The following is an 18721-nucleotide window of genomic DNA, read 5'->3' as shown; positions in this document are numbered from 1 at the left end:
CTATAGTCTTATAGTACAAAAGAATGACCCATTCAAATATAGAAGAAATTCCACTTAATTAAAAAAAAAGAAAATTAAGGTATACTCCTATTTAATGTATATGGCATAAATAAAAACATATTGAGGATGTGTGCTCATTTTTTATTAATTTTTTTAAGATTTTATTTTTAAGTAATCTCCACACCCAAGTGGGGCTGGAACTTACAACCCCGAGATCAAGAGTCACATGCTCTACCAACTGAGCCAGCCAGGTGCCCCATGTGCTTACTTTTTTTAACTGATAAGCAAATGTGATCAAAAGGAGACCACAACCTTTATCTTGTCATTAACATTAACCACATCCTCCACAATCAAACATCTCACTTTGACTCCTACCTCCCATATTTCCAGCTCATTCACTCTGGTAACCCAACCCCACCAACTATTCAATCTCTTTAACATATCAAAATCATTATTCTCTTCTCTTTTTCATTGACCATCCTACCTTTCATGTCCTTATTTTCCTCCTTTTCCATCTCATACTACATGGTTCATTACTATAACCACTCCTGTGCATTCGCTTTCAATTTCCTTGCCCTTCTTTCTCAGTTATACATTCCTGAGAAAACCCATCCCTGGTTAAATCTAACTCTGCCTATTCTATGCCTGCACCCAAACAAGGAACATAGCTGAATTAAAATTTGCAAACTTGCTGGTTGCATTCACTTTAAATTTATGACCACAAAGTTAAGAAGCTCCTCAGCACTACCCATCAATCCTTCTGAATTTCCCCAGTCAATTCTTGTTTTGACAATTTAATACCTCCTCTCTCCTCAATCCTTTGACACCTCTTTCTGTTACCTCTCTCGGCTGATAACCTCTAATATTATTTCCCTGAGAAAACAGAAGCCAACAGAAGAGAATGTCCACACCCTCATGCACCAAATCTACCAACTTACCTGCTTCTCTACCCATGTCATCTACCCCCCTCCTTTTAACAATGAATTGTCCCTGCTTCTACTCAAGTTCAACCTTTACACTTGTGTACTGGATCCTGTTCCTGTTCTCTTATTCAAGGACTTTTCTCCTGAAGTTACCTCCTCTCCCAGCACATCATCAGTTTTTCCTTCTTTACTGACCATTTCCATCAGCATTCCAATGTGCTGCAATATCTTCCGTGTGAAAGACATACCTTGACCCCTTGTCCCTCTCCAGCTACTACCTAGTTCTCTGGTTTGTAGCAAAATTCTCCATGAAAAGTATCTACACTGACCATATTCACCTCCTTTCCTCTAACCCAGTCTAATCATGCTTTTATCCCCACCTCTCCAGTGAAACCATTTCTCAAAGTCACCAGCTCTTTCCACCTTGCCAAATCCACTGTCATCTTGCTCAACCTCTCAACAGAATTGACACAGTTAAACACTTCTTTCCTGATACATTTTGCACTTGGTTCCTTGAAGAATACACTCTCCTAATTTTCCTCTACCTTACTACTGCTTGTTTTTCAGTCTTTGCTGGCTCTTCCTCTTCTTTCCTACCTCTATATGTTGAAGTGTCCCAAGGCCCAGTCCTCAGTCTTCATAATCTATTTAACACCACAGGAAATTTCTTACAGCCCCATGGTTATATATTCTATCTATATACTAAGAGACTCCAATCCCTTCTCTCCCCTAACCTCGAGACTCTTCTAATTAACTGCTTAATTAAGATCTCCATCTGGATGTCCCAAACTTTAAGAAAAGCAAAGCCAATTCTTGATGTCCCCCTTTTCTTCTTCAGGTGTCCCCTACCCATGTAATTAACACGGCATTCACCTGCTTGTTCAGCCATCTCTCACTTTACCTCCTATCTAATCCATCATTAAGTCCTGCCAATTATAACTTCAAAACCTTTGTTTCCAGTTACACAGGTGTATACATTTGTCAAAACCTATTGAACTATACACTTAAAATTGATGCATTTTACTGGATGCAAAAGTTTAAGTTACACCTCAGTAAAGTGTGGTGGTAGTACATGTGTGTTACCTGCATATATCTGACCATTTCCTACTACCTCCCCCCCTGCTACTTGGACTACTACAACAGCCTCCTAACTAGTATTCCTGCTTCCATTTTTACTCATGACAATTCATATTCCACAAAGAATAATCTTTCTAAAATGTAAATCATATTATATCACTTCCCTGCTCAAACTTCTCCAATTGCTTCCTATACACTTAAAATCCAAAAGCCCTTTGCGTGATCTCAAGGCCATACATTAACTTACCCCTACCTACTTCTCAGACTTCACCTCTTTATCATCTATCCCTTGTTCTAGACACAATGGCCTTCCAGATACTCCTAAAACAGACTCCTAAAAAAGCCTGTATCCAATTATTTTTTTAACGTACTTCAAAAGTAGATTCTTTACATGAAAGCTGATGTACCTCTCACTCCATTAAATGGCCAATAGAGAAATGCTTGCTTAAGCCATCCAAAGAAGTGGATCTGAATGAGTACTTATGAATATAATTTGGCCTTCATAAACTCAGGTTAATACTTAAAGTACATGCAACATTCTAATGTCCAATGGAAAACTAAATTGGGATCAACTACAGAGAGCCTAGAATATCATATTAAGGAGTTTATATTTTATCTAACAGGCAAGCATCACAAACTTAAGCACTAGAGAGAGCTGTGTGTGCTGTTTTGTTTTGTTTTTTACTTTTCAAATCCTGAGATCACAAGGTTTGCAAAGAGGTATGGAATAATAGAGAAAATGAGGAGTTACTTTCAGGGTTACACACACACACACACACACACACACACACCCCTTTGGTACCTCTACAATATTGAGCCATGTGACTGTATTACCTATTTTTAAAATAAATTATAATTAAATATATATTTAAAAACAAAAAAAGGAATTCTTACATGACATGGAAGGATAAGAAACAAATATATTTATGCCTTTTTGGGAAAAGTTTATAGTACTTTAAATACTTTTTAATGCCATAACTGAGAATTAGATAAAATATAAAACCTAGATAAAATATGTTCATATAGGTAGATGATAAAGACACATACACAAAGTATAATATATACTCATACATAATGGTTCATATATTAGGGAGCTCCTACCAGAACTGAATTCTACAACCTAAATTATAACCACAACTTGCCAACTTTGAAGTAGTTTCCTTAAATACCTGAAAGCTCATAAAGTGAAGACTTTTCTCAGAATCTAAAAGCCTGCAAATGATAAAAAAGAACTAGGTAAGAAAGAAACTAAGAAAAAAGATAGCACAGTCTCTTTCCCTCCAACTCAGCTCCAGGGCCATCTCACTACTTGCCAACAGCTTTATCAATTAAGTGATTAATAATTAAATGACTTTGAGACAACAATAGGAGTAGGAGATACAAACCCCTACAAACTCCATATTTGCTAGAGCCTTAACATGGCAATCAAGGAGTGATGAGGAATAGGACCTCACAGTATAGTGTCCTTCTCTTAGATTAATAAGTCATTCAGGCTTTTGTTCCTCACCTAAGTTCTAGAACCACTACAACATGAAAGAATCAGGAAGTGGACTCTACTGAACTAAAGAAACTCACACGCATCAGCCAGAGCAAAGGTAAAATAGGTAAGACAGCAACAGAGAAAAGAACTTTGAGAAAGCAGAAGCCCCAAATGCTCTAATCTATAGAATCCATCCTTTGATCAAAGGTAAAGTACTGTGAGTTTGCTTATGGCCTAGATCTAAAAAAATATCCTTAAACCCTTACCTTCATCCTGTTATCTGTCATATCCAGGCTCATACCCTATGGCCATGACAAAAGAACATGGGAAACATTCTCCTCTCCTTAATCACAGGAAGAACACATTCCCTCTTGAAAAACATACCCTGATTCCCATGACCCTCTTCCATCAACACACTATGCCTTTCCTGAATCTCTTGAGTTTCATCTTCATTCCCTGAGTTTCAAATTCATGCAGAAGTCCGTATATTTTGAATATACTTTATCCTGGAGTCATGAATGGACACTTGGGAAAGCTGAAAACATTATTTTAAAATGCTGCTTCTTAAATTTTAATATGCAAACTGTGGATCTTACTAAAATGCAGATTCTGACTCAGTAGGACTGGGGCAGGGTCTGAGAGTCAGCAGTTCTAACAGGTGGTCCCAATGTTGCAAATGCTCCTGCTTCTCAGAAAACACTTTAAATAGCACAGTTCTAAAAGCCAATGGAACCTGTATATACAGGTTACCTCCAAAGACACAATCCCAATGGAATGCTATCTGTTCTCTTTTTATAGTTTATTTCTTCTTCTCTGTACCAGAATCTATTTTCTTATCCTCTCAACATTTGCAATTTATCTTCCATGTTATTACTATAAAATTGAATATTCCAGAACATCCAAATGCTTCTAGTGTTAAAGCCATATCCTATCATAAAGACCTAATTTAATAGGTATACCATAATGGCAATCCCTAAAAATGATCAAGCCATCTATTCAACTGTAATCGAGTTAAATTTTCATTCTTGCTTTCACATTGAGACATATTAATAACAACTTACATACTTCTCAAGGAAAAAAAAAATTCAGCCATACTGCAAACTATGGGGAAGAAACTGATTTTGTCACTAAAGAATCACCTGATATGTTCTATTGCCCTTAAAAAAAGGAGACTCGGGGCGCCTGGGTGGCTCAGTCGTTAAGCGTCTGCCTTCGGCTCAGGTCATGATCCCAGGGTCCTGGGATCGAGTCCCGCATCGGGCTCCCTGCTCAGCGGGAAGCCTGCTTCTCCCTCTCCCACTCCCCCTGCTTGTGTTCCCTCTCTAAAAAAAAAAAAAAAAGGAGACTCAAATTTAACCATCTTAAAAGTTGATATTCCCAGTATACTGCCCAGTTAAAAAAATACTTGTAATGAGGATCTTCCTCATTTCCTAGTTTAGGTTAGTTAAGTACCCAGTCTTCCAAACCAGAAACTTGGGGGCCAATCTAGGCCTTTCCCTCTCTCTCATCCCCATCTTTTCCAGACCCCTGACTGAAATGACCACCAAGCCCTATCCATTTTGTGTCCTAAGTGTTCCTCTCAATTACCTGTGCTCTGCCTTAGTCTAAGCCTTTTCCCTCACCTTACCTACTGCAACAGTAGGCAGACATTGCTGCCTCCAATCACCCTTTCCATTATGATCCTTACTCCACATTATCATCCAAGTGATTTTTCCAAAATGCAAACCTAATGTATCTTCTACTCAAAGCCCTTCACTATCACAGAATAAAGTCCAAGCCACATATAATAGTCTAAGCACATAACTTTCCATGATTGGAATCCTGCCTACCTCTCTAACATCATATCCCACTGCACTTCTCCCATCCTGCACTTTAAGCCCCATTATTAACAAACTACACTGCTTGAATTTCCAGCACATCCCATGTTATTTAACTCCTCCATACTTTTTGCATAGGCTGTTGCTTTAGTCGAGAATATCCTTCATTTCTTCCCCCTTGGCTTTCTGGCCAACTACTATGAATCTTTCAAAACCCAACTCAGAACCCAAGAAGCCATCCCAAGACCCTCTACCCTTAAAGAGTTATTTCCCCACTGCCAACTTTGTAAGTAATAAGGCATTTACTGGGCATTTACTGTGCCTGACACTGTTCCAAGCATTTTACATGTATTAACTCATTTAATCTTCACAGTAACTCTTCCTATGAAATGGTACCATTATTTCTTTTGCAGATATGGAAACTAAATCACAGAAAACTAAATAACCTGTCCCCAAGGATAACCAACTGTTAAGTGATGGAGACATTAAAATCCCTACATCATACATATTTGTATTCTTGTACCTATCACAGTGAATTTATTTACATGACTGTTATTACCCTGGACTGTGAGCTCCTTGAGGGCGGGGATTATGTCATATTCAATTCTAAAGCCACAGTACCTAGTGTAAAGTAGGTAATCAGTGCATGCATTTCTTGAATTGCACATAACATTCCTAACAAGTCCAAGAGAAAAGCATTCATAAACTAGTTTCCCAATATTCAAATATGCTTTAAGAGTTCTAGAATAGAGCAATTTATTTTTTCATCTAATAAAAAGGATGTTAAAAAGAGAGGTACAGACATGAGATTACAGTCCTTGTGGACAATGAAATGGACTTATTTTTGCAGTAATACTACTTAAACACTGTAATAAATCAAAACTCAAAGGACCATCTGCTTAACATTAACTCTTTTTCTCTTACTAAATAAGAATTCTTGCTTACCATTCAAGACAGTGAAAAGAAAGCCCTAAATTTACTTTGCTCAAGTAGAAAGAAGCAAATCATAGGCCAGAACTACTAATTGCTTCCTTAAGTCTGGCCAAGAAATGTATCCCATTAGGCAATTAAGATAAAATACAGTTGCCTGACTAAGCATATAACAAAAGAATTTCTAAGGTTGTATTATGGACTGGCATTCCATTATTAAAATAATGAAAAATTACTTATTTTAAGCCAAGAAAAATGAAAAATCAAGAACAAAATAGATTATCACCACCCCACAAGAATATAGATTTCTATAACTCTATTAAAACGCATACGTTACAATACATATGCATATGTTTACAATATTCAATAGCATTCTCTGTATCTCCTTCAAATTATAAAAAAATCAAAGTTATGCTAACACTAATGATGAAAGACCTCAAGACCAAATCTTCTGTACTTAGCAAGCTCTCACAGTTACAGTCCTATGAGCCATACTGAAGTGCAGTAATTAAAACCCACAGGGATGGTACCAGCAGCAACAGTGCATACCACAGTACTTGTTGGAGTAATCTGTTCCCTGCCCAGCCTGTACACACTCGTGCACTACAGAAAGGTGAGTCGGCTGTCAGCTGACTTTAGGCCACAGTGAGTTTAGGCCACAGCAAAATCTACCCCCAGACATGTCTTACCATTTCTTGGTACACTCAACCATCAACTCCTGGTAGGAGGCCACAAACTGGAACTTGGATGCATGTTTTCCCACACGCTGCAGTCTCTTCCAAACTGAAGCCATGATGATCAGTCACTGGAGCAGTTCTGGGTTAGCAAGACAGCAGCTTTAACAAAGCAGAGGGCCCAAAGCAAAGAAGCTTTGCATGTATGTCTGTACTTTAAAAAACTCAACTACAACTTGAAATGATGTTTGGGGTCCATAAGTCTTCTCCCTGTTTCACAGGGTAAATCCCATCTTAGATGAATGGCCCAGTCAAGAACAGTATGATACACATGACAGGATGAATGAGAGGAGGTTCCCTCATGGAGACATCACCATTCCACCTCAGGAGCTATATGATGTATAATCTGGAGGACTGAAAAGCAAAACAAAGAGAAAAATATGAGAGAAACATGAGGAGTGACTAACCACCCATGTTAGATAACACTGCAACAGACAACCTCAGTTCCCTGCATGTTTTTCAAACAATGAAACAAAACACCAACCTCAAAAGCCAGTAACATCAAGGATGCAAGACATCAAGGAAGAAATTACAATTCACACCGAAGACGTGGAGCAACACTCCAGGTAATCACCATCAACAACAATCGAGAAACGCAAGTAGGGGCCCTACCTCCCCCTCCTAGCATCACAGAAGGGAGGGCAGAGCGGGAAAGTCTAGGGATGCTGTTTAATGTCCACTGCCAGTCAGAGGGAGGAGTGGAACATTTTAAAATAAACTTTGTTTCTCGGCTGATAATTAATAGCCTCCAGTCCTAGAATATGTGCTTGGAACAAATTAAGGAGCGAGGAGGAATGCTGTTGTTCAGTCGGAGGGGGAAATGGATGGGGAAAGAGGAGTGGAGGGAAATCTCAAGGCAGAGGGAGGGCAATGTCCTGGCTCCAGGCCACTCGGGCTCTCCACCTTCGCTGCCAACCGGAGGGAAATGGAAACTCCTGCCTGGGCGTTAAGCAATGACCAGCGGGGCAAGTGCACGGTGCGGGGTGCGGTGCCTCCCTCCCCCTTCCGAAGGGAACAGTCTGCGGGAGCCTCCTTTCCTCACGCCCAGAGCCCAGACCCCTGCCCCACAGCGGTGGCAGGCGGTGGCTCGCCCGCGGTCCCTATCACCCAAGCGATGCCAGAAGACCCCAGCCCGGTCCCCGAGCCCCGGCCCCGCCGCACCTCCAATCCTGCCCCCTCCTCACACCTCTAATCCCGCTGTCGGGCTGAGTCTGGCCCAGTTCCCTCCTCAGCGCCGCTCCTCCGTCGCCGCCGCAGCAGCAGCCGCCGCCGCCGCCACCGAGTCCTCCATCCCCGCCGGAGCCACATGGAACAGCCGAGCCAGCCGCGGCGCTCCCGGGAGCCGGGCTCTGCAGCCCCTCAGGCGGACGGCGCGCCTCACGCCCGCCCCCTCCCGGACGGAGTCGCCCCGCGACCGTCCCCCACCCTACAAAACCCTGCCAGAGCCGCCGCTCAGAGCCCAGCACCCCCTCCCCCGCCTTCCTCCTCCGCCACCATCATCATTACCTCCCCCGCCGCACCTCTCACACTAACCCTACCCACGGCGGCTCAACCTCCGTCCGCCCCGCCGCCATTGGCCCGGCACCGCGCGTGCCCCGCCCATCTCGGCGGCCGGGCCTCTCAGTGGTGAGGGCACCTCATTGGCCGATCTGGGTGCCCATAACAGGGGCTCCACCCCCTAGCTCTGGAGGTGTTTTTCCCCCAGCCGGAACGCAGCGCACAGTCTACCCTTCTTTAAAAAAAAAAAAAAAAAAAAAATTGGAACCCACCAGGGACGATGCCGCCCACTCTTCTGATTGGCTTGGAGAGGGAAACGATAGGCGGGAGGAGTAAGGAGTGTTTATAGTGAACTGGAAGATGGTTGCTTAAGGTGGATGTCCGTCGAAGGCGCGCTGGGTGCCGGGCGGGGGTTTCTGGCTGGAGTCTGAAAGTAGAGCCGGGGTTGGCTTCGCAGCAGATGTGGGCTGCGTGGCTCCTGTAGTTTTCTCTCCTGTACTCTCCTATTCCCACCCTAGGAGCTGGGTGCGCCTACTCCTCCGCCACTAGCAACCAGGGTGTTGCGCACAGAGCCTTGGTTTCACCCGATTTCTCCTGGGGTTTTTTTAAGTAATGATCCTGCCAACCCCACACCTAACATTCAGTCTACTGGTTCTCAACGGGATACAGTAAGCTGAGCTAGAAGCAAAATTGTTTACGGTGCAATTTCTTCTTGTTCTGATTCTTCAACATTTCTTTGAATCTTGGTTTATTTTTCTTGCTATGTTCTTTTCCCCCTGTAAATGATTCGGGAGTGGCCAGCATATAAAAAGGGTGGTTCTAGGCAAAGAAGAGCATGAAATAACCTAAGGAGAGTGTGAGGGCAGGGACACCTAACCTTGTTAAAAGAGCCAAGGATCCTTTTGAGAATATGATGAAAGTTATAGACACTAACCCAAGGAGGGAAATTTATCCTATCATAAAACACAAAAATTTGCTTTCAATTTTAGGTGGTCACAGACCTCTTGGTGTAAAGAGGGCAAAGAATTATATGGGGGGTGGGGGGTCCCAACATTTAAGGAATAAGCAGAGTAAAGTGGAAAAGAGACTGAGGAGGAATGGTCAGAGAAGTAAGAGCACCCTATAAGCAATCAGCATATAGTTTGAAAAAACAGAGGATAGCTAACATGAAAAGAAAACAAGCAAGTAGGGTCTCAGAAACAATTAAGGGCCATTGTTAATCTTACTGAGGATGGAGAGCAGAGTGGATGCACAAAGTAGCTTGAAAGTTATTAGGGTCTATCTAGGGAAGTATTCTCTGAAGGACAGGAGAGGAGGGCAGTGGTGAGTGAGAGGTGATCCCATCTATAGACACAAGAGCAAGAGAAAGAAGAGAGAGAGTGACTGAAGAATCAGGAGAGATGGGGAAACAGAAAGCTGGAATATAGTATCTAATTCTATTTCCATTTTCAATAAAGTGATCTAATAATACCACAAGAACACAATGTGCATTTTACAGAATAGGACATAGATATCACTTATTTTGCTACAGTTTTAATTTTAAAATATTAAGATAACCATAATATTTATATTGATTCTCATTTTCTGTACATCTTAGAGTTCTCAAATGTCCTTCCTGAGTGGTTTACTAAGTCACTACAACCTACAGCCATTATGATCTCATATAGTGATATATTCTGCATCATTAACAGACTTTAAGTGTATGGGGGTTTTTTTAATGACTAATTTATAGAAATGGTCATAAACTATTTTAATCTAAGTTGCCCTTCAGGAACAACCCACATGATGATCAGGAGAGTTTTGTATCCTATTTATTATTGTTCTTCAGAACATTTCAAACTTATGTGGTCAACCTAGTTTCATTTAATACTCTTTCTCATCCTAAAAAGAGAGAGAGAGAGAGGGAGAGAGACTTTATTGTAAAGAAATTATCTTAAAAGCAATTAGTTTGGGGGCACCTGGGTGGCTCAGTCAGTTAAGTGTCCAACTTTTGGTTTCAGCTCAGGTCATGATCTCAGGGTGGTGAAATCCAGCCCCACATCTGCCTCAGTGCTCAGCAGGGAGTCTGACTGAGATTCTCTCTCTCCCTCTCCCTCTAGTCCTCCCCCAACAACTGCCCCCCCACACACACACACTCTCTCTAAAATAAATCTTTTTTTAAAAAACAATTAGTTTTCGGGGTGCCTGGGTGGCTCAGATGGTTAAGCGTCTGCCTTCGGCTCAGGTCATGATCCCAGGGTCCTGGGATCGAGCCCCACATTGGGCTCCCTGCTCAGCGGGGAACCTGCTTCTCCCCCTCCCTCTGTTTCTCCCCCTGCTCATGTTCTCTCTCTCTCTGTATCTCTGTGTCTCGAATAAATAAATAAATCTTAAAAAAAAAAAATCAGTTTTAAATACAAGTCTTTCTTTTGAGGAAGAAGAAGGAGGAAAAGTATATAGAACGCCTAGAGAATTTTCTCAAGAGACTGACAGAGTTTCTTATAAGACATTGCTTTTCTTTTTAGGGGAAGTATTTTTCTTGGATGTAAACTCTTTCATTCTAGCTGCATAGGTAGCTAAGAAGAGGCCAAGGTTCAAAATGAAGTAATGAATGGGCCACCTGGGTGGCTCAGTCAGGTAAACATCTGACTCCTGATTTCAGCTCAGGTCATGATCTCAGGATCCTGGGATCAAGCCCCATGTCAGGCTCCCCCACTCAGTGGCAAGTCAGCTTGTCTCCCTCTCCCTCTGCTCACTCTCTTTCAAGTAAATAAATAGATCTTTCTAAAAAAGAAATGAAGTAATTAAGATCAGACCTTGACATTGTTCTGCTGCTGAGCTCAAGTTCATGGGCTGGCTCCTGGAGGCTCCATCAAACAGCTACTTCTTATCTCATAACTTTTTTTTTTTTTTAATAATCTGCTAACTAAATTTATGAAGACTCTTCCATACAGAATATCTTAAGATTTTTTTCATCTGCTTAGCTGAAAATTATTGAAAACAACTATTGATAATATAAATACTATTAATAGTACATAAAAGATACAATCCCTATTCTCAGAAGAGTTTTCAGAAATAGATGTTCAGCATGCATGCAAGACAATAACACAAATTACTTAACCTCTGTGAGTCTCAGCTTCTTATTCTGTCAAACAAATAACCATGCCTGCCTTTCTGGGAAGTTGAAAAAATGGAAGATATGTAGGTAAAGTACTTGACACATAGTAAACAGTCAATAAGTGGTAATTAATAATGTACACCATTGTGTTTGTTTCATAAATGGTCAAGAAAAAAACAACCAGACCTTTAAGAATACTCAGGCAATACTTTGTTGCTACTGAACATAGCTACCTCAGGACTAAAGAAACAGTGCATTTAACATTATTCCTCTCCCAATGACTTGGTGATTACCAAGAGTGGAAAACCAATAACTTATGTGGACTCAAGATTTTATAATAATTACTAAGAATTCACTTACCCTCAATCCTCATGACCGCCTTTCACACCATATATTAGCTGAGATCTTTGGGCATGCTGGAAGTTACCTTTTTCTTAAGGCCTCCCATTCTCTCTACCTACCAGTGTGTACATCCTTCTGACCCTCCCCCCACTTCCACAGGGGAACTGCACCTCAAACTCTTTTCTAAGTCCCTATTTACTCAGGTCTTTTTTATCACTTCCTTCCATCCCAGGCTTAATCTGTGTGTAATAGACCTGTGGGTGTATGTTACTTTGATTGTCCTGTTCATTTGACCCAGGTGTTGAATGCAAAAATTTATACGTGTTTTACTTAACAGAAGATTCAACATTTAAAATAATTTCAATTTTGCCTTTAAATATCATCAAGCTCATAGTGAAGATATAATATGAAGAAATAAGTGGAAAATGCCATCCCAAAACTTTCAATCTTCTTTGCCATGACAATTTTAAAATTATAGAACTTATTTTCCATGAAGCAGCTTTGCTAGTCACTGTTTCAGAAACCTCCAAAATGGGGATTCTTTCTATGAAATGCAACCAAAGATTTGAATTATGATCATTCCTGGTGATAAAATTTTTATATTTAGGTTTTACAGTTTTTACAGTAAAAATTGTCAGAGGTATTATTGCAGGATTTAACTACTAATAGAACTTATCTGTGCCTTAGTCCTAGTAATAAGATTTACTCCCAAAAATAGTACTGCAGGCTTTTGCATTGTTTTCCAGTTACCATAGCAGTTAGACTATATACAACACTACTGCAATTTTTAACTGCTAATGAAATTATTTCTTTTTTTAAGATTTATTTATTTATTTGAGAGAGAGAAAGAGAGAGCACACAGGGAGGGGCAGAGAGAGAGGGAGAGAATCTCAAGCAGACCATGCACAGCACAGAGCCCAACGAGGGGCTTGATCTCACCACCCTGAGATCATGACCTGAGCCAAAATCAAGAGTCAGGCAGTTAACCAACTGAGGCACCCCCAAATTATTTCTTTCAAGCCCATAGTAAACAAATTTACTCCTGACGATCCTACATCAATTCTTATGTCCTAAAAAAAAAAACTCACTGAGGCAAGCTAATACTTTCAAAATATTAACTGATGGTTTCTGTAGTAGTTGTTTCTCCAGGTACTTCTTTTTATCCTATTGGCTTTTCTCCTCCTTGACCCCACCCTAATACACCCTCAGCATCACACCCATCATCACGTAGGCTGGTCTTTGCTCATTGTTTCAGGAAAGGAATATAACAGAATGCAGAGTAACAGGGAATTTTCCCCTGGTTTTTGAGTTCAAAATCCTAGCCCTTTAGAGAGTAATGAAATGGATCCTTTTAGAGACCTACACTGTTCAGTAGCATAACCTCTAGCCACAGGTGACTTGAACACTAGTGTTCAATATGGCTCGTTGAATATGGCTAGTTCAAATTGAGATGTGCTGTAAGTATAAAATATACACAAATTTCAAAGACTTAGCATGTAAAAACAGAATGGAATATATCTTATTAATAGTTTGTATGTTGATTATGTGTTGAAATTATAATATTTTGGATATATTGGGTTAAATAAAAGACATTAAAATTAATTTCACTTCTTACTTTGCTTTTTTAATGTAGCTACAGGAAAAATTTAAATTATACATGTGGCTCACATTATATTCCTATCATAGAGTGCTGCTAAAGACAATAGTAAAACTTCCTTTTATAAAGAAGAGAAATGGATTTCCTGAACTGGAAGGGGAAGAAGAGTTGGGAGGAAAGTATTTCGAAGCTAGATGCTGGTGGGTCCCTGAGAAAAGGACTTACTGCTCTCTTCTCTATTCTGGCACAAGCCATGGAGAGGGGCAACTGAAATAACAGGATCCATCTATGTGATCTGAGAGCTGAGAGAGATAACTTAACATTCTTTTTCCTTGTTAGGCCCAAAGGGAGGAGGCAAGACCCTAAAGAGAAGAAAAAGATGAACTGTGTGTCTAGTTCAGCCAAGACTTTACAGTACAGTTCAATAGAACTTTCTGTGATGAACAAAATGTTCTATACCTGGCTGTCCAATATAGTAGCCTCTAGCTGCTTGGGGCTACTGAGCACTTGAAATGTGGCTAGTGTAACTGAGAAACGAGTGTAGATATTTAATCTTAATTAATTTAAATTTAAATAGCCGCATGTGGCTGATAGTTACCAAAATGAACAGTGAAACCTTACATAGTACCATGAAGGTTCTGGAAATCCAGCCTGATGATTTCCAGGCATCCAAAAGGGTGCAGAGACAACGGAAACCACCAGACCTAAAGAGGCCTTGCTGATAGACCAAGACTGACCCAGCAGCAATCTGTGGGGATGTCTGCTATTGAGGAAGGATGCAGATTGGAAATCTTGGGGGGAGCCAGCATGGTAGAGGAGGAGCAAGGATCAAATGCTCCATCCCCTTCCTCTGACACCCTGATACTGTGTAAATCCCCTTGGTTTAGATGCAGTCCCTGCTATGCTGACTATGATTAAGTGTCTGCCACCCCTTGTGAAGTCAGAGCTTGAAATAGAAATTGAGTTGAGTTATAGAAAAATGAAATTATGCTTCTTGCAAACCTGAATTTTTTTAGATTGAAATTTGTACCTGCTATAAAACCTCAAGTAATAATTCTAAAATACTTAGAAGTTAATATTTATTCTCTTAAAAGACAGCCTTTTTTTTTCTCTCTCTCTCTATTATAAGACCCAAGTTCTTTGGCTGATATGAAAGCATAGAAAAGCTGCATCAGAAAACCATCTTTTGGGGCACCTGGGGGGCACAGTTGGTTAAGCATCCGATTCTTGGTTTTGGCTCAGGTTGTGATCTCAAGGTCATGAGATCGAGCCACATGTCGGGCTCCGCGCACAGTGTGGAGTCTGCTTAAGACTCTCTCTCACTCACTTCATCAAGATAAAAAGCCTCTGCACAGCAAAAGAAACAGTCAACAAAACCAAAAGACAATCGACAGAATGGGAGAAGATATTTGCAAATGACATATCGATAAAGGGCTAGTTTCCAAAATCTATCAAGACCTTATCACACTCAACACCCAAGGAACAAATAATACAATCAAGAGATGGGCAGGAGACATGAACAGACATTTCTGCAAAGAAGACACACAAATGGCCAACAGACACATGAAAAAGTGCTCAACATCACTCAGCATCAGGGAAATACAAATCAAAACCACAATGAGATACCACCTCACACCAGTCAGAATAGCTAAAATTAACAAGTCAGGAAACGACAGATGTTGGCGAGGATGCGGAGAAAGGGGAACCCTCCTACACTGTTGGTGGGAATGCAAGCTGGTGCAGCCACTCTGGAAAACAGTATGGAGGTTCCTCAAAAAGTTGAAAATAGAGCTACCTTACGACCCAGCAATTGCACTACTGGTATTTACCCTAAAGGTACAAATGTAGTGATCCGAAGGGGCACATGCACCCCAATGTTTATAGCAGCAATGTCCACAATAGCCAAACTATGGAAAGAGCCTGGATGTCCTTCAACAGATGAATGGATAAAGAAGATGTGGTATATATCTTCAATGGAATATTATGCAGCCAACAAAAAACGAAATCTTGCCATTTGCAAGGCCATGGATGGAACTAGAGGGTATTATGCTAAGCAAAATAAGTCAATCAGAGAAAGATAAGTATCATATGATCTCACTGATATGTGGAATTTGAGAAACAAGGCAGAGGATCATAGGGGAAGAAGAAAAAATGAAACAAAATGAAACCAGAGTGGGAGACAAACCATAAGAGACTCTTTTACTCTCAGGAAACAATCTGAGGGTTACTGGAGTGGAGGGCGGTAGGAGGGAGGGGGTAGTTGGGTAATGGATACTGGGGAGGATATGTGCTACGGTGAGCGCTGTGAATTGTGTAAGACTGATGAATCACAGACCTGTACCCCTGAAACAAATAATACATTATATGTTAATTAAAAAAAAAAAAAAAGACTCTCTCCCTCTCCCTCTGACTCTCCCCCCCAGGCTTGCTCTCTCGCGCGCATGCGTGCATGTGCTCTCACTCTCTTTCAAGAAAGAAAGAAAGAAAGAAAGAAAGAAAAGAAAGCCATCTTTGAACTAAAAAGAGAGTATCCTTTTGTGAAATTGTTTCCGTGCTAGTTTCCCATGAACAAATCTTTGCAGTGAGCCATAATGAACTTTTGCACATTGAATCTGAGATGACACTAATCTCAGAACCTAACTTATATGCTAAAAACCCAGTTTTGTCCAGTTCCCTGGCATCTAGGAAAGACTAACTTGGGCCAGGTTGATGGAGACAGAGGAACATCCTTAACAGCCTTGAAATTCAGAAAGGGAGAGAAGCAAGTCTATAAAAGCATCCTTTAGTGATTCAGTAGGCCAGTCTCCTATTGTTAATCTGGAGCAATATGTTGAATGATTAGAAGGCTCAGAAATCGTCAAGAATTATTACAGGCATGGATGATATTCAAAATGTGGATACTCAAAATGTAGCAACAACACCACAAAGACATTAACCATTCGAGTGGATGACAGCCATAAACCATTGGCCCCACTATCCTATTGTGGACAAGCTAAATACGACTCGTGACTCTAGAGTACACTTGCTGGTCTGCACCATCCTCAGTCTGACCTTTCAAATTACTTGAGATAATCTCGGGATGGTGAAGTCCCAATGCACCAAGACTGTGTATGTCAAGGTAGGTGTAATTATGAGATCTTTACACATCACAAATAAGTGAACCATTACCAGAAGTATTGCAGCAAAGGTTTGAGTTGTAATTAGGAACCCATTCTGAGAAAGTTTTTGCTAAATTCAACAAATTTATCTCCTACAAAGTCAGTAGGGATTCTTGACCAAGTTCTATTGGTCATTTCCCATGAAATGTTAAGAGTCTTTGATGAATCATAAAAAGTAAACTGACTTCTGCTTATTCTATGTTTTCAAAAATTGGAATAAATTCCAGGTAACCAGATAGAGCATCCAACCAGTGTTTTCCTCTGAATAATTCCTGGATGACTATCTTTAGTGTGAACAAGATAATAAAATTAAAATCTTCTGAAATAATAAGGTTAGACAGGAGAGACAAAGAAAATCAGTAGGAATTCACAGTCTGGGAGGGCATTGAATACCCACCATGTGGTATTAAATCAGAGCATTTCCATCTCAAACCGTGTGGGGGGTGGGGGGGAGCCAGCAGCTAGCTGAAATCAGGCAGAATCCCACTTACTAGGGCACTAGGCATGGGCCAAAGGAAAGCAGCCTTCCTGTAGAATCTTGTTCCAGATGAGTCGAGATGGAAAATGAACCCAGCTTTCAGACAGTAGAACTCATGCACAGTTTGGGCAATCTGCTAAGCAAGCCAAGGTGAAGAAAAATTCCAGGGCAAGGTCAATAACATGGGAGCCAGAGAGAGCTGCAATATCATTCCAGATCTCTCTTTTTAGAGCAAATCACCAAATTAGTGACTGGGCTTACAGAGAGTAGAACATAGCCTGCTAGCAAAGAGGACTTTGTGAGATCTGCTGGATATTTCTTCATATTGTAGCAACTTTTGGATGCTATTTTTAAATATTCCCAATAATGAATCGCTGATATTTTCCTCCAAAGAAAGAAAGTCAACTGTTGTGCAAGAGTTATGTTTTTGTGCCATAGTTCAGGCTTCTCAAGAAATCCTGATATCTTCAACATTAAAAACCATGATATTTTATCCCTGAAGTAAAGTTAGTCTATTTTAGATATTGAACATAGTGCTAAGCTATACTTGGTGAGAAATAATTATCTGGCATTATCAGTGTCCCATTTCTCATTTCTAAAACTTGTATGTGACCACCTTTCCCCTGATAAAAAGTATTTTATACTTCGGTGGAGAAAACAAGAATGTTGTACTTGTACATCTTTCTTCACACAAGATATGCTAAAAAAAAATGTATATTTAGAGGGCGCCTGGGTGGCTCAGTTGGTTAAGCGACTGCCTTCGGCTCAGGTCATGATCCTGGAGTCCCGGGATCGAGTCCCGCATCGGGCTCCCTGCTCGGCGGGGAGTCTGCTTCTCCCTCTCCCGCTCCCCCCTCTTGTGCTCTCTCTCTCTCTCACTCTCTCTCTCAAATAAAAAAAAATCTTTAAAAAAAATGTATATTTAGAGGTCATAACTTGATCATCTTTAGAATATTCACTCTGTCCTCAAACAATCAAAGCAAAAATAGGAAGCATATTGGTGACTGCTGAACTTCTTTTATTCTTGTAATAACATAGTTCCTAGCTACTCAAAACTACCTTATACATGCCTATTCTCCAGTTTTACACCACAGTTTACAAAATAATTGCCCAAATCCTGCAGTTCATTGTCAGTAATAAATAACTTGTTGAGTACTTCTTCATATGTCATGCTGGAAAGTGGATGACGAAAGTTAACTGCTCTTCAACATTGTGTTCTATGGATATTTGCAATGCCCAGGAATGTTATTTGACCAAATAATTTTGCCAATAGTTCATTCTGCTTTCTCTTAATTAATTATCTAATTAATTAATTATCTTATTAATTTTCAGCTGATTTTGCAAGCTTTAAGGCAACAATGTAACTTGCACCTTATTTTGAATAATAGTTTTATGATTTTGATTTTCTTTGATGATATTTTTAGTAAAAAATCCATTCATGTATTAACACGTATCTTGTGAATAACTACTAACCCCAAAGCCTTGTGCTAAGAATTGGGAACATAGGGGCACCTGGGTGGCTCAGTCAGTTAAGCGTCTGCCTTCGGCTCAGGTCATGATCCCAAGGTCCTGGGATTGAGCCCTTCATTGG

General features: G+C 40.5%; 1 protein-coding gene across 1 annotated transcript in view; it reads right to left on the bottom strand.

The window, feature by feature from the left end:
• The window catches only part of EHBP1 (EH domain binding protein 1), a 303679-nt gene extending 295304 nt beyond the window's left edge, over window positions 1–8375 (bottom strand). Inside the window, exons 1-2 of the mRNA XM_081832045.1 lie at window positions 8148–8375; window positions 6917–7315 (exon numbers count right to left, since the gene is read on the bottom strand). Coding sequence (XP_081688171.1) covers window positions 6917–7020 — 104 coding nt within the window. The 5' untranslated portion in view covers window positions 7021–7315; window positions 8148–8375. The remainder of the gene's footprint in view (window positions 1–6916; window positions 7316–8147) is intronic.
• Window positions 8376–18721: the final 10346 nt, after the last annotated feature.

The sequence above is a fragment of the Leptonychotes weddellii genome, chromosome 10, assembly GCF_054177405.1.
Source record: "Leptonychotes weddellii isolate Sample4059 chromosome 10, ASM5417740v2, whole genome shotgun sequence".
Lineage (NCBI taxonomy): Eukaryota > Metazoa > Chordata > Mammalia > Carnivora > Phocidae > Leptonychotes > Leptonychotes weddellii.
Note: the sequence above shows the minus strand (reverse complement) of the source record. Positions and strands in the feature narration are given on the sequence as shown.